At 51.8% G+C, this 23,976-nt stretch overlaps 1 protein-coding gene across 1 annotated transcript in view; it reads left to right on the forward strand.

Moving 5' to 3' along the window:
- The window catches only part of LOC144946408 (rho GTPase-activating protein 22-like), a 44,189-nt gene that overhangs the window by 13,507 nt on the left and 6,706 nt on the right, over window positions 1–23,976 (forward strand). The window contains exons 3-8 of the mRNA XM_078875210.1: window positions 14,902–14,989; window positions 16,048–16,164; window positions 18,860–19,103; window positions 20,027–20,159; window positions 21,139–21,212; window positions 22,673–22,794. Of these exons, the coding sequence (XP_078731336.1) occupies window positions 14,902–14,989; window positions 16,048–16,164; window positions 18,860–19,103; window positions 20,027–20,159; window positions 21,139–21,212; window positions 22,673–22,794 (778 nt within the window). The remainder of the gene's footprint in view (window positions 1–14,901; window positions 14,990–16,047; window positions 16,165–18,859; window positions 19,104–20,026; window positions 20,160–21,138; window positions 21,213–22,672; window positions 22,795–23,976) is intronic.

Below are 23,976 nucleotides of genomic sequence, written 5' to 3' on the forward strand. Positions count from 1 at the left end.
GGTTAATGTATCGTGGGGAAATCAACGTTTGCTGCCACGCAGGGTAAAGGTAGAAAGGTAAAGGTGCAGCCCTGCAATTGTTGCTCACACCGCTATTGGTGGAAGGGCCTCCCCATTAGAGGGAGCTCTCGAGGGTATTTTGCCTACTCTTCCATGCTGACCAAACATGTCGGAAGGGAGTACCCACTCTTTACCCCAACACACGTGACCTGACAATGCACTAACTGCGGTGTCCCCTTTTAAGCTGCTCGGTCGACGGGGGTGGGAGGTATTTAAGAAAAGTGCACCACATTGCTTCACGAATTCATAATTGAATTTTGAGTCAGATTGCCCTTTGAGTAAAATGCCAATGACGGTGCTGATGATCTCGGTGGTGGTGTTGATGATATGTTCTTTGACGATCTCAGACAGAATGTTAGGAAACATGTGACTTTCATTTGAAAGGAGTTGTCCCGGTTCAAATATTTATCCTGACAATACCGGCTTTTGGAGACTTACGAGGAAGTAAATGAATTAATAAACATGGGCCGTCTCATGCTATCGTCGCCCCACAGGCACGCACGCCGTGCACAGGTCCTGTGTTGTTTGACTCAAAAAATCTTTATCTGGCACAAAAAAAGAAATATTTAAGCAATTACACTGGAAGCCATGTACAGTTTTTAATCAGGGAGTATTTTTATCCGACACAGGCGTCAGTTATGCATGTAATTACAATTTTTTTACGTACAAAAGTATAGCACAAACTACATAAAATAGATTTAACACGTAGGCTTTCGCCACCAATATCATCCATAATATAGTTTTTTTGGGTTAGATCGCATAAATATATACACCTCGTTATGGATTTGCTCTCCAACAAACCAGTGTGCTGTACTAGTCACGAATTGGCATATTCATTTTACATGACAAACCTTACTAATTGGTGGTGAAGGGTTTAACGACACATTTATATTTACGCGATCTAACCCAAAAAACCCACATTATGGATACATAAAATTGCTACAATTTTAAATGTGTATATTCTTTGAAAGATAATGACAATATGTGGTGGATTCTTGGCAGAAGTTAATTAACGGCCTTATATGTGTACATTGCAAATACCATTACCTGTAACGTATCAACGAAAGTATTCATAAAATAGTACCGGTATCTTTTGTGTACTAGGGTTCTGTGCTTCAGACCTATCCCACTGATTTTTACACCTTTTGTAATTTAGCCGTGTATTTTGTGGGTTTATTGTGGAGCACATACATTTTTAGGGCCTGCTTATTTCCAGTGTATCTTTGCAGCCATTGTTCAGCCCCTCTCTCTTCTCCTCTCATGTCCTTGTCACAGTGCATCATGCCCACCCCCCCCGTGGATCATCCAGATCCCCCTTTGCTAAAGAGATGTCCCCCTCTCCCAGCTATAAATAACCTCTTTCAATTCAACCACTCTTAAGGATTGGCTTGGAGGATGAGCCTCTGGGTCATTGCTCCCCACTGCACATCCCCGACACTTCAGCCTAATTGTCTTAATTACAAGCGTTCTGTTAATCCCCTGTTGGAATAACCCGACGATGTTCGACTTGATTGAAGAAATAAAGCTCCACTGGCGCACAGAGATGAAGATCCCCCCTTGTGTAGCCTCGAACAGACTGCTGGGGCAAGTGCTATTAGCGAGCACCTATTTAGGCCCGCACAGCACACAAGGGGGTTGGTGGCCAGCACCGTGCCCGGCGGCCTTTGTCTCTCCGGGGGCCGATGTTCACACACGACACCAGGCAGTGTTGACCTGGTTGAGGCTCAGGACCGGTTCAGATATACGCCACTGACGTCAGCCACGCCAGGGAGTCGAACTCGGGTCGTTGGGTTCGTAGCGCAGTGCGCTAATCACTGCACTACCGATGACGCGGGGCTGAGGCACCGGAGATTCCTATATTTGATGTGGTTAAATACAAACTGTCCCGGTACCAAAGAGCTATTTGGTTAGGCCAGGGCAGTCTTCTTCTTTTGTATGGCATGGTGGGGGTGGGGGGAAAGCAACAGTTTGTATCGATAATGTCATCGTTGAACGTTCAGGTCCTTCAACCAATCCAAGGTGGGAGTAGGCCCCGCACGGACCGCAGCGATACCGCAGCAGGGTGATGGCGCACTGATGGCACGCTGATGGCACGCTCGTCAGTGATGCGTTTGATGGTTTGGGCTTCACCACACCCGCGGGTGCATGCCAGGAACAGGTTCCAGCAAGTATGCAACCATGAACTTGAACTCTATTGCGTAGGATTTCACGGTTGCGCTGCTACATGTTGTATTCTTGGGTCTTTCGGTAAAGTCACGTGGATAGGTTCAAAGAAAATAACAACAAAAAATAACAAAAAACTCCGACGTTTTGCTCTACGCCATGTCAAGACGATCACATGGAATCGTTTCTTTGATCAAGCAAAAAACCACATCCAGACGAAGCCGGGGCTGGCTTACATAAGACACCAGCAGCCAGGGCCCTATTTTCCAAGAGGTAGAGTAGGCACTGTCCCTAGGACCTACGCAAACTAAAGAGAGTACAACACAATTTGGCCACGTTTTTTTTAATGGTAACAAAAAATGTTACTAAGATATATTCTCGAATACATATGTAGTGACATCGCGGATGTCACTGTGTTATGCCGGCCCTAAAGAGGCACATGGTGTAGCGACATCGCGGGCACCACGAGGGTGTGGGCGCAGTTCCGGCCCTAGAGGGGCTCGGTGAGTGCTGGCTGGCAGCGCTGAGTGGCACCACGCTCTGCGTGCAGCGCCGACCCCTACAGGATAGGGTGTGAGAGTGCGGCACGGGAATGGGCCGTGGCACTCTGGTTGACCCCGAAGGACGCGTGACCGATAAAGTCTACACAGGGCCCCCAGGTGGGGGCTAGGGGTGGTCACGTGTCAGGGTCGAGATCCTGCTCGAGGATTCCAGAAGGTGGTCGTGGCCAAGGGCGGAGCCAGCCACGCCACAGAGGATATAAGCCGGGTCCCCCAGAGGGACCGGCTGCTGTTGTTCATCCTGAAGAATCTACGTTCTACGTCCTACAGAGTCACCAACACGTGGGCCTGGACCCGAGCTGTGGTCCGGTCCGTTGTAGCTATTTACCGTGTAATTAGTGTAATTAGCCTGGTGGTCACCACCACATGTTGTTATCTGGTAAAGGGGCAGTTACCCCGTGTGTTGGTATTAATAAATGTGTTGTCTCCAAAGAGTACGTCTATGACTCAGTTGAACCCACTTCAACTGGTGTCGGAAGTGGACAAACATTATTTTAGTAAGCTAGCCGTCTTAGGTTATGTTTGCACGAAGCCGACCACGTACCAGGACGATGTCGGACGACGAAGACCTCATCCCTCAAACAGCCCCGGGGATGGCGACCCCGGAGAAGGGAAGCGAGGCGCCGTCGGCGGAGCAGCGGACCGACGGGGCACGCGACAGCTCACCGCTGCCGGGGAGGGGGAGCCGTTCCGCACACTCCCGCCTCGCAGAGCTCCTCCAAACCGCGGCGTCCATCGTCGCGGAGCTCCACCGCGAAGAGCCAGCGGTGGGCGGGAGAGCGACGGAGGCGCGCGGGAACATAGAGCAAGGATGGGCACAGTGTATCTACTAATAGGCAGTCATTTCAATGTTAATAGCTTTTTTTCATAAGGTGAGGGAAATTAACACCGGAGCTGAACTTTTCGAGATTTTTTTTCATTGCAAAATTAGCGATAGCATCTTCAAATGGTGTTTTTCGCACCATCTCATTCTCAACAGAGAGAGTAGTGCAAGGGAAGACGAGCGTTGTTGTACTTTGATTGATCAGATACAGTTTTTTTTAAGTTATCACTGAAGGCCTACAAAATAGAATTGCCGAGGGCCTACAAGGACCGTAATCCAGCCCTGCCATCAACGGCCGACAAACGAGATGCAACCCAGAGAGAGGGAGGGTGAGCTGCTGCTGCACTCAGCTCCCGAGGAAGCTCCCAGAAACGCGTGGCGAAACGTCGGGCAATCGTGCCGCATAAACCGGACAACGCATCGGAGAGCGAGCCCTCGGCCTGTGAGGATAGTGGCGAATGTTCTACCAAGTCACTGCTTCGCCACTTGGGGTGCACACATTGGGAATGTGTGCTCCTGATGACCACGGTTAATTATTTTTAAAAATCCGAAATAAATTGGTACCTAAGATAAGCAATTTCAAATTACCGTAATAATTGAAGTGATGTTATTTATATTGGCCCACTTTCTCGCTTCTCTTGCCACAAAAGTGGCTTCGGGTGGGGTTGGATGAGGTCACTTTCGTCAGCGCGGCTAAACGCAAAACGGCGACATCGCCTGAACGATCCAAAAATAAGACAATTCAGAAAATGCTCTGGAAATCAAAAAATATATCTAAAAATCCTAAATCTGAAATTTTTTAATCCAAAACTTGCTGTTAGCGAGCAACTATGAAGGCCAGCGCGGCACACGAGGGGATTGGGTGGCCAACACCACGCCCGGCCGCCTTTGTCTCCCAGTGGCGATGTCGCACCGGGTACTCGTTTAAGGCTGAGTCGACTTAGGGGAGGCCCGGGACCGGTTTAGATAATCGTCACTGGTGGTGTTGGCCGTGAGCGGGAATCGAACCCGGGTCGCCAGGTTCGTAGCACAGCGCACTAACCGCTACAACACCGCTCCCCACGTGCGGACAAAGATAAAGATCCCCCGTATAGCCTTAACAGACTGTAGGGGCAAGTGCTGTTAGCGAGCACCTATGAAGGCCGGAACGGTACACGAGGGGGTGGGTGGCCGCACCACGCCCGACCGCCTTTGTCTCCCCAGTGGCGATGTTTACACACCGCACCAGGTACTCATTTGAGGCTGAGTCGACCTAGGGGAGGCCCAGGATCGGTTCAGATAATCGTCACTGGGTGTTGGCCGTGAGCGGGAATCAAACCCGAGTCACCAGGTTCATAGCGCAGCGCGCTAACCCCTTACACTACACCACAGACACACACGGACACACACGCACAGACACACACAGACACGCGCGCGCGCGAGCGCAACGGAGCGGCGTGGAACCCGCCCGAGGCTTTGTTTAAACCGTTCAACCGCGACGAACGGCACCGGCCACGTGACGCGACGGGCACGCGGCGGCCGCGGGCTCGCCGCTGTCGCCGCGCGCGCCTCCCCCAGCGTGATGGTGCTGCGCGGGGCGGGCGGCGACGGGGCGAGGACAATTAAAATGCTCCCGGGGGGGGGGGGCGGGGGAATCCCCCCCCCCCTGCTGGTCAGAGCAACAACTCACACGACCCAGGGGACAAAAGGGCGAGCAGAGGAGGGGGGGTGAAGTCTTTGAGCCCCTACGAGAGACGGTCTCAACTTGGCTCTGGAGGACAGGAGACTCGGGAGTAACGAGCGCGGTTGTGCCCATCTCCGGACAATCTCGGCGGGCGATGTTGCGGCTCGTGCATAATGTGAGCATCGTCATTAGTGTTGGGGTCACGGTCAGTGAGAGTCCGGTGGGTGACTAAATAAATATCCCGGGGGGGGGGGGGGGGTGAGAAGCACGTGGGTTACGTGACATATGCGGTGGATTGTCAATCCATTGCAGCCTCGATCCGTTGTATTTCATGGAACGCATCAGCTGGAGGTGATTCTTTTACCCCCCCTCCCCCACCGTTAAATATGCGGCGGCATTTGATATCCTTGAAAGAGAAAACGAGAGGAAGATATTTTGTATTCACCGATGTATAGCCACCGAAGCAACGAGTCATTGCAACCGCACTGGAATACAAAACGATGGCGTGATGTTGTGGTGGTGCGTGGGTTGGTAAAACAATAAATACGTACATTTGGAAGGCTCTATATTACTACCCATAATAACAATTACGCCCATCGTCGGCCTTCTTGGAATCAATGTTTTTCAACGGCACTTGTTCAAGTCGGCAAAACCCTGGACCGGCGTTCGACTTTCCGACTCACATCGGCAGGGTTGTGGCCTTTTAGACCCGAAATCTCAATGCTCGAATCCTCCCGAGCAAATCGATCCTTGCCCAATCGACGCCCAGGAACAACAACCGTGCAAACCAAGACCCCGTCAATGACTCCGTCACCTCGCCCAAAGCCTTCCTCCGACACGCAACCAACCCTCATCACCCTCAACAATGCAGCCACCAGAGCCATGCACCTCCAGCCAGCGCCAAAGCCTCAAACCACCTTGGCCACTGTGACCATCAACCACTCAACCGACCATGAGGCTTTAATTTCCACTCGGCATGCCGTCATCAACAACAGCGGTCTGTAATTTTCACGTAAGACGACAGAATAGAAATTGTACTAAAAGTAGGCAGCATTTTTTTTCTACCAAGAGACAATCCCTGCCTCCCCCCCACACGGCCTCGTTCACCCCCCCCCCCCGTCCTCTTTATCCCACGAAACCTCTGCCGTGGCGTTCCTCTGCTCGTGTACTCCACCAGCTCCCGGGGGGTGGGGGGGGCGGTGGTTCTTGTTGTTCGCTGCTCGTCATCAACAATTGCGAGGAAGGGGGAGAAGACGAAGAAGCAAAATAAAACCCCACCAGGAGGGGGGTAAATAAATAAATAATCGCGCAGTGCTTCTGGCTGCATTTGCTCCTCGCTGCGACGCGTGGCGGTGGGGGACACGAGAGTTTGCCGACGCTTCGATTCGCAGCCTCGCACCCGTTGTTGGTTGTTGTTCTCTATCTCTCTGAACCGTTGTTGGTTGTTGTTCTCTATCTCTCTGAACCGTTGTTGGTTGTTGTTCTCTCTCTCTCTCTCTGAACCGTTGTTGGTTGTTGTTCTCTATCTCTCTGAACCGTTGTTGGTTGTTGTTCTCTCTCTCTCTCTGAACCGTTGTTGGTTGTTGTTCTCTCTCTCTCTCTGAACCGTTGTTGGTTGTTGTTCTCTCTCTCTCTCTGAACCGTTGTTGGTTGTTGTTCTCTCTATCTCTCTGAATTGTTGTTGGTTGTTGTTCTCTCTATCTCTCTGAATTGTTGTTGGTTGTTGTTGTTCTCTCTCTCTGAACCGGCGTTCCATGCGGCCGCGGCGGCTTTGACGAAAACGTTGTTGCCTTTGGCGGCCCGCCACCATCGAGTCGAATCCCCACCCTCCACCACCCTCACACCGCCCCCCAACCACCCCCACGCTCCCCCAAGCCCCACAGCGCAGTTATATTTCAAGCATGGTTTTTTGCGTGTGTGTGTTTGGGGATGGGTTTCAGATATATAAGGATAATTTCGGATCGGTTCTTTTTTTTGGGGGGTGGGGTGGATTTTTCCAACATACGTTTGCCTTCTGTGCTCGAGTAAAACATGAAGTTGTGTGCCAACAATGGCGATGCCACCCACAGCGGGTGGCAGGCGACACGAATCGTGGTGGGAAAAGTGATGTCACGTCAGTCACTTCCAGTGTTCTTTTTGGATTGATTCCGAATTTTTTTTCAGATCATCCGATATTTCACATCTAGGTCTGATTTTCAGATTTTTCAAATTAATCCCAAGATTGGGAGCACGTTCCGAGGCTGTATTTGGGATGTGGCAGTCTTATCACGGGCAGCTGAAACCCGGATTCGAACCCAGGGACTTGGCAGCGCTGGCTCAACGCTCTGACTCCTGAGCCGCCCGTCCACTTATAATACAAGAACGTTTTAAAGGGCAAAGCGATGAAACGTGCGTCAGAACACAATAACAGCTTCGGTTGTAATAACTCTGGAACTGCTGCAGCTGTCTAAATAATTCACAATGAGTAATTCCCATCTGTGAATTGAAATTACATTGTGATGTTAAAATAAGGAAAACCACCTTCGTGTTACCTACACAACTGCGTTTGTGCGTGAATTGATAACGACTCTTGGAGCAGAACAAAAAAAACGTGATTCCCAAAGCAGCTGTATAACTTGGCGCAAATTAAAAACGTTGACTTTAATGTAATGCCAAAATCATTAATCCATTTACATAACCGAGTCAAAGAAGCGTGGAAAGGGGGCACGATTGGAATTACGTGGAAGAGACAGGAAGAGGAGCACGTGGACTGCTGGGACCTGTCAGTGAGCGGCAGTCGACGCCGCTGATGCAGGTGGAGTCCACGGAGCCGGGTGGGTTATTATTACACCGCGAGAGCGCGAGAGATGGTGGCGGCCTGGGGAAGATGTGTGGGTAGATGGGTAAGGCGTCAGACAGGACAAGCGCGCGCGATGAGGAACAGAGAGCGACAGATAAAAGACGTCCATGGGCAGACAGGATAACCCAGACAGACAGACGGTGGGATAAATCAATCGCAGCGCGAGTATTTGCGTGCCAAATGCCCGTCTGATGAGCGAATCGGACTGCGGGTGCCACCGCGGTGCAAAATGTATCTTTGAAATAAACAAATAAATGTTACATTATAATTGGCAAGGCCCTTTGCACATTGAAATTCACAGTGTGTTGGTGGCTTATTTTAAGGGGGTGAGCTGCCAGGCACGATGGGATCCGTGCAGACGATGTGTAAATGTGTTGTCTTGCGTGCCACCGGCATTTCAAATAGGAAATCCTGGTGAGAGGCACTTATTCAGTGTATCCATTATGGTAGTAACAGTCACAACATTTGGTCACTGTGTAGTTTGCGTCATGGATAAATGACCAAAAAATTGGCTCAAACGTACGCACGATCATCGTCGGCCATGATCAATCCACTGCTGAATTGAAAGCTTTCCCAAGATGACGCCATCTCTCGAGGCCCTGCGATGCAACTGTGCGTCTCACGCCCACACACCCACACACGTGATCACGCGATCTGACTGTCGCCTCGTCTCTGTGGTAGATCTCCTCTCAGGGACGTTCCCTCATTGGTCTGCCACTCCATGATTAGTCTCCACCAGCGGCTGCCACTTATTCTATTGGCTGTTGTGAGCGCCGCTCCACGACCCTCCGCTGTTGTCGGAGGGTGACTCCTCCACCCGCCCAGTAGCCACGATGTGCACCTATCCTGGCACTGCCCAGCAGCGTCCTTCACGAGTCTCCTCCGCAGAGGCCGACCTTGACACGGCTGGTGGTGGGTTTGATCCCGATCCTGACGCCTTACTTTATATTTGGAGTTTGCAGGTTCTCCCTGTGGTCGTTTGGATTTTTCTTCGGGTCCTCCGGGTTTTCCCTCCACATTTAGAATGAACATCACACGTTGGGAGTATGTTATTGCTATACATTTGCACACGATACGCCACTTCGTTGAGCTATTATTTTTGGCCAGATCGCTTCTGAAAAATAGCTACATAGCTCAGTGAGCCTTACGTAGTAAAATAAAAATAGTTAGATCGTGATGCTGCTGAGTTGGCAGTGGTGCACAAGCACAATTAACAACAAATTCACTCCACACACTCGTCAACAGCACTGCCTTAAAAAATATATACGTAAAATCGGCGACGTTTCGGGCAATGGTCCTTCCTCATAAAATGTACCTTTCTTAACAGTGAACACGATGTCTCTAACTTGCACGTGTTCTGTAACCAACCGGCATCGATCGGGGTGGCGAAGTCTGGCCCAGCAATCGTCGTGGCCCAACACAGCGGTCCCAAGGTTTACCTCGCAAAAGAGGTACCATCCGTGGGCTATCACTTGCTTGACATCGAGCTTAGAGTTTGAATTACAAATAATGAGGCTGACGATGATGTTGAGGCGACAAACATAATCGTGACTCGTGACGGTGTGTTGTGAAAAGCCGTACCGTCAAATCATCATCTCATTTTCACCAGCCTGATCTGCTCATTGCAAGGACTGTCGATGACATGCTGCTGCCATGCGGATGCCAAGCCAACTCCTGCTGCTGCCATATCAGGTCCCATGGCTCTCCGTCCGAGCACTGCCTCTGTCGTGCGCGTCGCGAGTGAGCGCGCGGCGACTGCACTGGACGACGATGCCCGGTACCAGCCGTGTCAAGGTCGGCCTCTGCGGAGGAGACTCGTGAAGGACGCTGCTGGGCAGTGCCAGGATAGGTGCACATCGTGGCTACTGGGCGGGTGGAGGAGTCACCCTCCAACAACAGCGGAGGGTCGTGGAGCGGCGCTCACAACAATGAGCGGAGCGCCGGGCGGCGAGAACGCAGTAAGGTGGCAGAGTGGGGGAGCTTAGGCGGTGCATCAGCTAGTGATGTCAGGCGACCATTGTAGGCACCGAGGTTGATTCCGTGACAATCCTGCCAGCAGCGAACCTTCGCATGTGACATGAACTTAAGTTGCAAAGGCAAAGATCTTCCGTATAACCTCTCAAGCCCGTTGGGGCAAGTGCTGTTAGCGAGCATCTATGAAGGCTGGCACGGCACTCAAGGGGAGTGGATGGGCAGCGCCATGCCCGGCCGCCTTTGTCTCCCGAGTGGCGATGTTTCTACACACCGTACCAAGAACTCATTTGAGGCTCAGTCAACCTAGAGGAGGCCCGAGATTGGTCCAGATGATCATCACTGATGTTGGCCGTAAGCGGGAATCAAACTCGGGTCGCCGGGTTCGTAGCACAGTGCGCGAACTGCTACACGACGACTCCTCACTGCCTTACGGTACACCTAGCCTGGCACAAGCACCGTGGTGATATCACTGCCACCTAGTGGCGAATGGCGGCTCTCGATGTTGGCGAGGCGGCAAGCTGCATGGTGGAGTCTTGCTCCGTGTGGGCGGGTGAGGACGCGAGCATAGCTCGTCAACTCAGCCTCAAGTGAGTACCTGGCGCGGTGCTCATTTGAGGCTTGTGAGACAAAGGCGGCCGGGCGTGGTGCTGGCCACTCGCCCCCCCCCCCCCCCACAGGCGCTGCTACTCGCTCACATCACTGCTCGTCCCACAGAGGGGTGGTCTGTGCGAGTGTGCGCGCGTGTATCGACTGTCCCCTGCGTGTCAATGTCTGGGTGCGTGTCAGTGAATTCACGAGCCGACATTTAAACTCAAATTTACGACTCTTCATCTCCTCGACAGACTCCTCGGGTAATTGTTACTCCGGGTTCCGAGGCTCCGAAAGTTGCTCATCGAGGTTATCAGCGTGAAGGCAGCAGCAGCAGCAGCAGCAGGAGGCGTCTCGTCGGTCCCATGAGGTTTCCTTCCCAGCGCTGGGCGAGTTCGGGCAGTTCGCAGTTCCCGACTGGATGGACCGCAGAGGTGGCACCCACCCCGCCAATGGGAATTTTGCTACAACAGGCTGCTGTGGATTGGCTTTATTATGTTGATGGGATGTTTTTGTTGTTATAATAATAATTATTGACATTTGCAAGGCGCATTCAATCCGAAGGTCCCAATGCGCCACCGTGTATGGAAAGGAGACAATAAACAGAACCTGGGGGGGGGGGGGGGGGGTAGAGGCCAGTTTAAAGAGGGGAGTTCTCAAGATAGACTCAAATATCTCTAAAGACTTTGATTGTCTTGTGAGCAAAGGCAAAGCGTTGTTCCATCGTCCGCGAGCTGCACTAGCGACGCAAACAATCCCGATCACCCAAGGAAATAAGCCTTGACCTCGGAGTATGTCTGTATGTTGAATTTCTTTCGCACCGTGCATAGCCAACCATACTCATCGGAGATGCGGGGGAAGGACAACAAACTAAACATTAAAGCAGTTCTGGACGAATGCATTTTCAATCTCAATTTAAAAGTGCATGGCTCCAGTGGCTTCCGAATATCGGAAGGGAAAGCGCTCCAGACAACCATTGAAGCGCATCTGAAAGCGCGTGATGCGGTGACCGTCTTAGTTTGATGGCTCAGCTAAATCCGCTGCAAGGATATTTAGAAGAAGGCGATCCCAACATCTCAGGGATTTCGCTGGAGTGTAAACACGGATCAGTTTTTTTTTTGCTCAGAGCTGGGACCCCCATAGCGTAAAGAGAGGATGGTCCTTGCCCGTAAGATTGGCAGTTCACCCAGAATTGATCGAGCAAGACTGACTGCTGGTGAGACACCGCGTGACGAAACCGGTCCAGTTTCCTTGTCGTGAAACAATGCTGATGAGTTTGTGCACTACCAGAAGGCTGTGGCGCCTGGATGGGTTGTATAAGAAAAACTTTTTTTTGTTCTGCGAACAGTAAAATATTTGAAGACATTGTCTGATTATTTCTTTTGCTGTGGATTGTAACTGTAAAACGTTCTATAATTCACGTTATGGAAATAAATACAATATTTCTGATGTTGAGAACAATATTCTAGCAATCTGCATGGTGGCGAGATGTTAACTACCTCGCCTGGTGTACAGGAGGTTGTGAATTCCATTGCATGTCTCTCTCCCCGTGGTCGCGTGGACTTTCTCCGGGCCCTCCGGTTTTTTCCTCCACATTTAGAAGCATGCGTTTAGAATATTTGACTGCTATACATTTCCACATGATAAGCCACTTTGTGGAAGCTGTCATTTGTGGCCAGGTCGCTTCTGAAAAAGAGCTGTATTTCTCAGTGGGTCCTACCTGGTAAAATAAAAAAGTTCATTTTTTATTTGTATAGTATTGTTAAAAAGGTCAAAGTGATGTCCTTGCTCAAGGTTAGCACTTGATATACATTCCACATTTATATGGTGGGGGGGGGGGGCGAGTCTATTCATAGGGCAACCACTGTTGACTTTTCCCAACAAAGTGGCACTCATTTTATAGACCACGGAGGGATGATGGGTCCGAATCAACCTCGTATCCAGCAAGCAGCCTCCCGGTTGCTTGTTCGAGCGCTAAGCCACCTTGGCCGGCTTACCACGCTCCCTAATGAATGACATTGCTCTCACGATGTGATTTCATCCTCTGAAGTCAAGTTAACATGCACATTGATTACATTAAATGCTACGCTAAAGAGCTGCAATTCTCAACACGTACATTTTGTAAAAAAAAAAGACAAAAGAGAAAATAGTACAATCCATAATGAAATATTGTTTAAGGAAACAAAGCTATGAAATGAGCGTTTTAAACACAGACGATTAATTATATCGCCACGTACCCGTTAGCCACGTGGAGATAAGACGCGCTCGTCGCAGTGTGCATGTTCTCAAGACCAATATCTGGACTAATACTTAACAATTACAGAATTTTTTATTTTCATAATGGATGTCGTTTTTTTCACGGTTGAAAAAGAATTGCAAGACAAAAAAACCCACAAGCTGAATCTTGGCATTCATTATAAATGAGAAGTTTCTTCAATCACGCGTCACTTTTATTCAGCAGGCTATTGCCAAATGAAGCCAATAACGCAGCTTCTTGTGTGCGTCCGTTACTGATCAAGAGACTGGTGACCGAATGGCAGGCAAAGTAGGGAAATGCCGTGGCGAGGGAGATATTCAATGTAGAGCTTACTTGCACCTCGACCTAACCTTTTTTTTTCCAGCACCTACGCTGTCATGTACGTATGCGCGTTGAACTCCTTGCTCACCGTACGTAGCCAACCGTGCTAATCATACTATACTTTTCAGGTTTTTCCCCCCGATTCGCGTCGTGTTTTCGTTTTACGACAGACAAACGCCTCGTGTGTTAGTTGTGCAATACTCCCTGAGGACCTTGTAACGCGTTCTCTTCAATATTGATGTTTGTTGTTATTGTTGTCGTGGCTGCTCGTACTCACGCACCACGGATCTCCCTTGCAAAATATCCCCGGGGAAACTGGATGAAATGGGATGATCTGTGGAACAAATCAAATACAAACTCAGCTCGGTTCGTGTTGGCGGGCAGCACTGAGACCCTAAGAGTTGGCCAACAGTATGTGCAGAGGCACTCGTCCAGCGGTGAATCGACAATTGCTGCTGATGTAGATGACACTGGGCGAATGCCCTTTGACACGGCAATTCCAAGTCATTCTGATCCCGCAAATTGTCACACAATAATACCACCGCTTTCGGTATTGATATTGTAAGTGCTGGCTGTTTTGTTGTTGTTGTTATTATACACTACAAGACAAACGCAGGGGAGAGCAGACAACGGCGAATGTACGCGACATCAAAGCGGCCAGGATAAACATGCACAGCTATAGGTGCCCCTGGCTGTGAGCAAGGGGGAAGAGAGGAAGTAGGAAATCGAGGGAAATGAAAGGCAGATAGAGGGAATAATATCAACAGAGAGGAGACATTTTAAAGACGCTACATTAATTACAGGGCTCGACTGTGGAACACTCCTGAAGATTAGCCTTGGGACTCCGTGAGGCTTTAAAGATATAAATAAATAGGCCGACTAATGAATTCATTATCATCTGTACAACATCTGTACAATCGCAGAACGACCATGTAATAGATCCTAACAGCTAATTGGGCCCTTCCTGCTGAAATAAATCAAATCTATCGAATGTATCTTAATTCATTTGGATGTGGCCGTTTGCCATCTTGCCAGCGTTTATTTCCCTGCCTCCGAGTTGCCCTGAGCAGGGCGGGAGCTGCTGGGCCATCTCCCTGGACCGCTGGAGTCCTCGCCGTGCCGGGGGTTCCCCCTCGCCCCCCCCCCCAATGACGTTCGCTCGGGGAGTCCCGGGACTCTTTCCCAGGCACGGCGGCAGTAAGGGCAGCGGCGATGCATGGCCAAGCGGGGACGGTGCACTAAACTATAAACGAAACACATTTTTATTATACCAGGTAAGGCCCACTGAGCTGTATAGGTCTTCTTCAGAAGCCACCTAGCCACAAATGATAGCTCAACGAAGTGTCTTATCACCTGGAAATGTACAGCAGCCAAATAATCTAAATGCACGTTGATTCTAAATGTGGAGGGAGGGAAAAACCGGAGGACCCGGAGAAAAACCACGTGGCCACGGGGAGAGAGACACGCGAACTCCACATTTACAGGCGTCAGGGTCTATATCGAACCCACGACCTCCTTACATGCCGGGCGAGGCAGTTAACGTCTCGCCGCCGCGGGGCCCCAAGACAGCTGCACCTGCTCCCAGCTCCGGTCCTCCGCCACTGTGTCTCTCCCTTCTCTCGCCCACCACCCACGTCCCCCCTCCCGCGGCAGGGCTCCCTGTTCCTGCCGGGGAGCCGCGTGCTGGAGCGACCCCCCACCCCGGATGACCCGAACAAATACCTGCTCGAGATCTTGTCAGGTGAGGCGCCCAGGTGCGGGTGCACGGCTAGGGCACGCACTTGCCCGTGCGTCTGTCGCTGTGCGGTGCCGTGTGTCTGTGGGGGAGACGTGCTGCTGGCCACCCACCACCTCGTGTGCCGTTCCCGCCTTCATAGGTGCTCGCTAGCAGCACTTGCCCCAACAGTCCGTTGTGGGGAGCGGTAGTGTAGCAGTTAGCGCGCTGCGCTACGAACCCGGCGATCCGAGTCCGATTCACGCTCACGGCCAACACCGGCGATGACTATCTGAACTCCCCTAGGTCGTCTCAGCCTCAAATGTGCCTGGTGCAGTGTGGAAACATTACCACTCGGGAGACAAAGGAGGCCGGGCGTGATGCTGCCCACCCATGCTCTCATGTGCAGTGCCGTCCTTCATAGGTGCTCGCTTACAGCAATAGCCGCAACAGTCTGTTATAGCTATGCGAAGGGTGTTTGTCTACACACCGATCTGTGTAGCCAGAGTTGAATTTCTCACCCTTCATATTCCAGGTCTCTGGTAGACTGCAATAGGTGATGCGTATGGCTGCTGTAAATATACAGAAACACCTATAATTTGAGAAGAAGTCTTCCTGTTTCCGGCAAATCGCCTGAGGAAGCTGGTTGTAATCGCCAGCGAAACGTCAAAGTACTCAAATTGTAAATACTGTGGGTTTACTCTCCAACGCATCGTTGCGCTGAACTAGTAACTAATCGACACGTTTTGTTTGGTGACAAACCTTACTATTTGGCTGTGTGTGGCGGTGGTGGCGGGTTTGACTACGCATTTTTATTTACGCGATCTCACCACAAAAAAATCTTAAATTACGAATAATTTTGGTCGCGAAAGCCAACGTGTTAAACTAATAAGTAAGTGATCGGCGTCCATTGCACTCTGGGGGGGTGGGGGTGTGTGATGGTACTGTGTTGGTTTGCATCATGTGTGCCGCGTGTGTATACCGCGTGTGTGTACCACGTGTGTGTGCCGCGTGTGTGTGCGCCGTGTGTGTGCGCCGCGTGTGTGTGCCGTGTGTGCGCCGTGTGTGTGCACCGTGTGGTGCAGGCGGGGAACGTGCCGGCGGCAGTGCGGAGAGCACCGTGCTCATGGCGAGCTCGCAGAGCGACATGGAGGAGTGGGCGCGGGCACTGCGGCGTGTCATCTGGGCTCCGCTCGGCGGCGGTGAGCGTCGCCCCCCAACCCGTGCCTCACCCCTCCGTCACTCGCGACATCACCGTAGCTAACGTAGTGCAGTCCCCGTAAGCCCACATCAGATTTTTCATCTCCGGTCATCCTCGCAGCAGCTGGCTTTTGGCTGGCCATCAAACAAAGATGGTCACCACATCGCACGCTTTCAGATGCGCTCCTAAGGCCGTCTGGAGCACTCTTCCTTCTGATATTAGGAAGCCACTGGAGCTATGTACTTTTACATCTAAACTGAAAATTATTTCTTTCGAACTGCTTCATGTGTTTAGTGTGTTGTCCTTCCCCCGCACCTCCGATTAGCACGGTTAGCTACGTATGGTGCGAAAGAAATTCAACACACATGCATGTCTAGTGACTCAGGATTCTTAAGGCACCTTCTTTTATTCTACACGTCGGGGAACCACAAGTACCCCGCGTGCCTACACGCTAGTCCACACATCCGTCTCTTTGACGTCACGACCTCGCTGGAACAGTCGGCAGGCCGTCAAGCTAGCGGCGTCTCAGGTGGTCGAGACGGCGGCGGCGACAAAGGTGACGAACCGCGACACAGCGAGGGGATCCACTTGCAGCAAACAGCCCCGAGCTCCTGTCCCGGTCGCCCTTTTATTCTCGTGGCGTGGCCTCGCTCCGCCCCCGCCACGCCCTCTTTCTCGAACCTACTAGCAGGCTCTCGGGCTTCCAGATCGACCCCTTCCGGGGCTTCCCCTGAGATCTCCCTCTGCTAACCTGTGTACTGCCCCCTGCTGCCAGTGCAGTACCATTTCCCCGTCAGCAGCCCGCGTTATTGCACTGCACGTGCATGGATTCCGCGTACTGCATCACACAGCTCAGCCACACAGCTCAAGAAACTAGTTTGTCGTCGACTGCTCAGGAACTGCTTAATAACGGCGCGCGAGACCGCATCGTGCAAAAGTGTTCCCGAATAGAAGAATAGAAGAAGCATCGTATGAACACCAACGTGTTCAGCGGGGACTTACTGTATTATGTTATTAACTTACTGTGGGTTCGAGCGTGTGGGAATGTCCGTTTTATTTTTTACAATAACCCTCCACCACCCAACAGAGCCATTGAAACCAAGTTGTCACGTCATGGGCACACGTGCCGATCAATTGATTTCGTTTTATCAGCAACACCGGAGGAGGAATGGTAAAAAGCAAGCAACATTTAGAAACATTACGTTTTGCTGGAGATTACACCAAGGTGTTTAACAAGACCTCAGCTTTCACTGAGCTTTTTGCTTCCCTTTTAAACATTCCTCCGGTTATGCAGAAATCAATCGGCACGCTCGGCCATGCCCTGACGACTTGATTCGATTGGCTCCGTCGGGTGATGGAGGGTTACCATAACACATTAACATTATACCTTACATGATACAACCCTCAAGAAACTTAATTATGAATCATAGTGCAATAATGCAGTGTGCTAACCACGGCGACCCCCAACTCCACTCCACTGTTAGGCTTGTGTGTTATTATTGCGTTATTGCATCCATCACACAATTTACGTGCATCGTGATTCATGCCTAACCGCACTCACCTCATGCTGCGTACACACACGCATGGCCCCTGGGTATGCCCCAAATCCACATGTGTCATGGACACACACACTCACTCACATGCTCTCTCTCTATCTGCCCACACGCAGTGGGAGAGATAACTATCGTACACGTAGACAGATTGTGTGGAGCGATGTGTTTCTGTTATTATTTTGAAACTGAACAAAACTCGGGACTTTTGATTTCCCGGGAAGATTAACAGATTTTCCCATGGCAGCAGCTGCTGCTTCCTGAACAAGACGAGAGTCCGATGTTCAGGGGTTGTGAAACCAGGCAAGCCGCGTTCATGGAATGAGAATATTTATTTATACTGGAGGAGGAATCCGAAGAGCTATAAAGCTCTATTTCACAGATGTCGAGTAGGGGCAGGTCAGAAAGTTATAAAAACAAACATTGCACAAAGCAATAGGAGTGCAAAGTGTAGGAAAGATAAGAAAACCACGAAAGAAATCGAAAATAAAGCTAAACTATTTTGTTTTAGCAGGTAATGCCCACCGAGCTATTAGCTTATATTTCAGAGGCGACCTGGCCACAAATGACAGCTCAACGAAGTGGCTCGTCGTCACGTGGCTAAGCCATTTGTCACTGCTCCCGTTGTGTCTCCCACGTGCGTGGTTGTGCATCACGCCGCGCACACCCGCACCTCTGTGCATGTGGTTTCTATTCACTTCATCGCCCGGACTTTATTTTATTCTTTTGCTTTCTCAAGTTCTCGCCTGGTTAAACAAAATCAACCTGCCGCGCATTCCTAACACGCCCCCACGTGTCTATCACCAAAGACTCAGATCCCCCATAGAGCCTTAACAGGCTGTTAGCGAGCAGCACCTATGAAGGCCGGCATGGCACACGAGGGGGTGGGTGGTCATCATCACGCCCGGCCGACTTTGTCTTCATAATGGCGATGTTTACACATCTCGCCAGGTACTCATTTGAGGCTGAGTCTACCTAGGGGAGACCCCAGAACCGGTTCAGATTATTGTCGCCGGTGTTGGCCGTGAGCGGGAATTCGAACTCGGGCCGCCGGGTTCGAAGCGCAGCGCGCTAACCGCTTCCACACTACCGCTCCCCACTTGTCTCCCACCTCACGCGCACGCACGCACGCACTCGCACACACAGGCGTGTTCGGCCAGCGTCTGGAGGAGACGGTGCGCTGGGAGCGGCAGCACTGCGGCCACGCCACCGTGCCGCCGGGCGCCCCGGCGGGCCTGCCGCCCGCGCCGCGCGTCGTGCAGCAGTGTGTGAGCTTCATCCGCGAGCGCGGCCTCGCCGAGGAGGGCCTCTTCCGCATGCCGGGTCAGGCCAGCCTCGTGCGCGACCTTCAGCGGGCCTTCGACTGCGGAGAGAGGCCCAGCTTTGACGGGTCAGCTGGGGGGCACGCCACGGTGGCGAGATGTTCACTACCACGAACTCGGCGACCCGACGACTTTGATACCCCCTCATGAGCAGCATCAGTGGCGAATATCTGATCCAGTCCTGGACCTCCCCTAGGCCGTCTCAACGATAAATGAGGACCTGGTGCGGTGTGTAAACATCACCACTGGGGAGAACAAATACGGCCGGGCGTTCGCTCACAGCACACCCAAGATTCTGTGAAATCTCGAAGTGGGATGCCTCTTTCTTGGTGTGCCTTAAATGAATACACGGTGCAGTGTGTCATCATCGCCACGAGGGAGACTAAGGTGGCCGGGCGTGGTGTGTACTGTATGTTGAACTTCTTTCACACCGTACGTAGCCAACCGTGCTAATTGGAGGTGCGGTGCTAGCCTCCATCGGTGCCACTCAGTGGCATAGTGACGACATGATCAGCTCAGGGGGTGCGCGATCGGTCAGGTGGGGCCACAACATTTGCTTTGTCACGCACGGTCGCACCTCGAAGCTATTCACTGTCGCGGCTCCTCTTGCCTAGTCACATGACCGTGACGCTCATGGTCTCGAACATTTAACACTGCAGGGGCGCTCCGTCTTCGCAATATTACATCACCGCTGATATTAAACTAAAATAAAACGTGGAGCATAGATGAAAGTATTCTCACGATAATATATTTAAACCGCATTTTAAATGAGTTTCTCTTCTTTCAAACTGTTGTTGAAAACATATCTCACGCTGATTGTCAAGGGGGCCCCAACTCGTAGCTTTGCCCACCAGGGAGCGGGGGGTCAAGGCACCGCCCTGTACCCGCCACTCTCGTTGCCGCTACTCGTGCTACTCGCTCACGGGCACCACTTGCCCCCTGTTGGAAGGTGATGACGGGTGGGAATCTTCGTCTTTGCGCGCGTGTGCAGGAGCACGGACGTGCACACGGTGGCATCGCTGCTCAAGCTGTACCTGCGCGAGCTGCCCGAGCCCGTGGTGCCCTTCTCCGCCTACGGCGACTTCCTGGCGTGCGCCAAGCTGCTAAATGCCAAGCCCGAGCAGGTGAGGCCGGGCAGGTGAGGCCGGGCAGGTGAGGCCGGGCAGGTGAGGTCGGGCAGGTGAGGCCGGGCAGGTGAGGCCGGGCAGGTGAGGCCGGGCAGGTGAGGCCGGGCAGGTGAGGCCGGGCAGGTGAGGCCGGGCAGGTGAGGCCGGGCAGGTGAGGCCGGGCAGGTGGCAGCGGCTGCGGCGACGTGGCGCCAACCGCCCCGCCCCCCGCCCCCTTTGGGGTATCACAACCGCGTCGTCGGCGATTCGCGTTTCCCAAGTGAATAAAATCAAAGTGGCGAGGCCACCGGTGCCCATCGCCGGGCTGGCGCAATGACACAACAACCCCCGCGCCTCACAGCAGAAGGCGCCCGGGTTCGATTCCCGACTCGGGGCCCTCTTCTGTGCCGGGTTTGTGTTTCCTCTCTCCGGCTCTGCACGGGTTTCCTCCGGGTTCTCTGTTTCCCTCCCATAGCGAAGTGAAAGTGTGTTTCATTGGGGCCTCGCCTGGTGTGCAGGAGGTCGTTGGTTCAGTCCCGACCCTGACGCCTGCTGCTGTATATTTTGAGTTTGCGTGTCTCTCTCCCCGTGGTCACGTGAATTTTTCTCCGGGTCTTCTGAGTTTTCTCCTCCAAATTTTGAATCAACGTGCGTTGAGAGTGTTTGGCTTTCTAAATATCCACGTGATGAGCCACTTTGTTGAGCGATCATCATTTGTGGCCAGGCCGCTGCTGATAAAGAGCCATAGAGCTCCGTGGACCTAGCTGGTAAAACACACAAAGTGTCGTGGCCATCACCAGATCCCAGTGCTGAAACGGCAACATCAGCCGCTTTTCACACGGCAACATCAGCCGCTACTCTGAAAACCTGGTATGACCCTCCTGATAAAGAGTCGTGAGGCTTTCCCGAGGTAAGGAAGTGGTAAATTAAATAAATATATAAATATTGATAGATGCTGACCCCTGGACCCCCGTCCTGCGATTTGCGTCTCCCGCAGGGATTTCTGGAGCTGTCGTGCCGCCTGCAGGTGCTGCCTCCAGCCAACTACAGCCTCCTGCGCTACATCTGCAGGTGCCTGGCGCAGACAAACATTGGCACGGGGGGGGGGGAGCGTGCTTTGGCTATTTTGTTGTTGCTTTACAGTAATCCCTTGCCAACCTTGAGATTTGAGTACACGCGCATTTACTTCTGTATGCCTGTCTACCGACCGCGAGCATCTCGCTTGGAGAGTCGTCGCGCTCAAAGTCGTGAAATAAAAATCAGCGCCGCTGCGTAACATCCGCCACGTTGTCTCGCGGCCTCTCGCGAGACGACCTCTGGGTCTGCAGCGACCACCAAATCCTCTCGCTCTTCTCCACGTTGCTACCTCCGCGATGGGTCCGATTCACGCTCCGTCTCACGAAATACATGTGCGGTGTAGCAATTTAACAACCGCAGCCTGCAAATTTGAGTATCCACGGGTAAGCACGGTGTTGAGGAAAGCGCACGACCTAGTTGACACGTAGCGGCATTACAGCGTCACATCATCGCATTGCGTGACGCCGTCGTTACAAACGTCGTGGCGCTGCTTAGCTGATCAGCTGCCAGTCTGTTTTGTTGTACATTCTGTATAGTCCACATTAACCCTTTAATCGTGGACCCGACGCGTACAGCGAGTGGTGAAGGGGAGAGTGTTGCGTCTGTGGCCTGGAGGGTGGGCTGAGCCCCTCCTCCTGCTAACTACCCCTTCCCCCGTCATCTCATTGTTATCGTCATGACCATCGTCAATATTAAAGGTATGTAAAGTTAATATCACGTGTATTTATGTTTGATCATGTTATTGCGTGATGCGCTGTATTCGGTGTTTAGTTAATAAACAAGCAAGTTATTTAAGCTGTAATGAGTCCGACCGCGCTCGTGGTTTCCCTAACCCCTATTTCCCATATGCGCCCTGTACTTTACTAACCGCAGATTTGCCAACCGCGAGGGTTTTCAGGAACATAACCCTCGCGGTTGGCAAGGGATTACTGTTCATTATTGAAATCATTTTATCGGCGCTGAGTCACTAGACAAAATCAGAATCTTTTTTTACCCTGGAGAGCTATGAAGCTCTTTTTCACATATGTCCAGTCGTGGTGGGTCGCAGCGGCTTGTTGCTGGCCATCCAACAAAGACGATCACCGCATCGCACGCTTTCAAGTTCGCTTCTGCGGCCATCTGGAACACTCTTCCGTCCGATATCAGGAAGCCACTGGAGCGAAAACTCGTTTCTTTCGATCTGCGTTTTGTGTTTAGTTTGTTGTCTTTCCCCCATACCTCCGATTAGCACGATTGGCCACGTACGGTGCGAAATAAGTTATACATACCGTGCTGAGCACCGTGATTGAGCTGAAGACGAAACTTTGGGGCTTCGCTCTCGATGACGACGGCTCCAAGGTTCGTGGACCGGGGTCTCGCCGTTATCGAGCCCTGGTGGCTGTGCCCGACATCGCGTGATCGAGCGTGTGCCCTCTCCTCTCGCCGCCGCTGCCGCCGGCGTGGCCCGCGTGCAGCTTCCTGGACGAGGTGCAGTCCCACGCGGTCGTCAACAAGATGAGCATCCAGAACCTGGCCACCGTGTTCGGGCCCAACATCCTGCGGCCCAAGACAGAAGACCCGGCCTCCATCATGGAAGGTGCGTCCTTGTCCTCCGCGACACGCAATCGTCTTTACCATTAGGGCCCGTGTGACTCCCACTGCCGCCCCCCCCCCCCCCCCATCGAGTCTCACTGCCGCCCCCCCACCCCGTCGACTCCAAGGCCTCCCTATCCCGTGTCCGTCATGGTGGGCTGTTTGATGATACTTTGCTATGCTGGTCGACTCGCGTTGGTGACAAGGTGTCACTCGCCACCGATGTTCGCCGTGGCTGCGAATTGAGTCAATGCTCTTAACCCGGTGCTGAAAAATGTGCAAAAGAATCATGGAGAGTGCACGTTTGACCATCATTGTGATGACTGCAGGAGGATTAGATGGGCTCGGCCAGGACACGACACTGAGAAGGATGACGGCCAGTGCTTGACACGACCCACGGAGCGTGTGTACGTGTGTACGTGTGTACGTGTGTACGTGTGTACGTGTGTACGTGTGTCCAGTCTGTTCTCCTATAACGCGGTAGTTGCGTTTCTGAAGAGCACCTCGTTATGGAAAAGTTGCGTTATAAATATTATATAAAAAATGGTAAAGCACAGTCCACGATAACACGGTGAGATGCGTACGCAGGCCGAACAAAGACTGAGGCACGTGGGTAGCATCTCTAAGTATCCAGCAGCATCCCGCTGCCTCGTGTGACGATGTTACGTTGAGGCAGCCATGCGACCGCTCATTTCGATTCGTGCGACGTAATTCTCTTCGGTTCTTTCGGTAAAGTCACGTAGAAAATAAAATCAAATAATAATAGAATAGGACGTTTCGGTTGCAAGACAAGCAAGCATCATCAGGTCAGAATGAATGATAAAACACAGACACGGGAAGAGCATAGGCAGACACACATGCAGAGAGAGACATACCGAGCGAGACACACACCAAGCCAAAAGTAAACGTAATTTTGCTCACTCAATCACGTTATATCCAATTCGCGTTTTGAAAACATGCGTTATAGCAGAACTTACTGTATGTTGTACGTGTATCTTGTATGTTGTATGTTAAAATGCCTTCACACCGTACGTAGCCAACCGTGCTAATCGGAGGTGCGGGGGAAGGACAACAGACTGAACGCACAAAGCGGTTCTGAAGAAATTCGTTTTAAATCGAGATTTAAAAGTGCATAGCTCCCGTGGCTTCCTTTATTAGGAGCCAAAAGTAAACAAGACACCGCAGA

Source organism: Lampetra fluviatilis, chromosome 41 (genome assembly GCF_964198595.1).
Source record: "Lampetra fluviatilis chromosome 41, kcLamFluv1.1, whole genome shotgun sequence".
Classification (NCBI taxonomy): Eukaryota; Metazoa; Chordata; class Hyperoartia; order Petromyzontiformes; family Petromyzontidae; genus Lampetra; species Lampetra fluviatilis.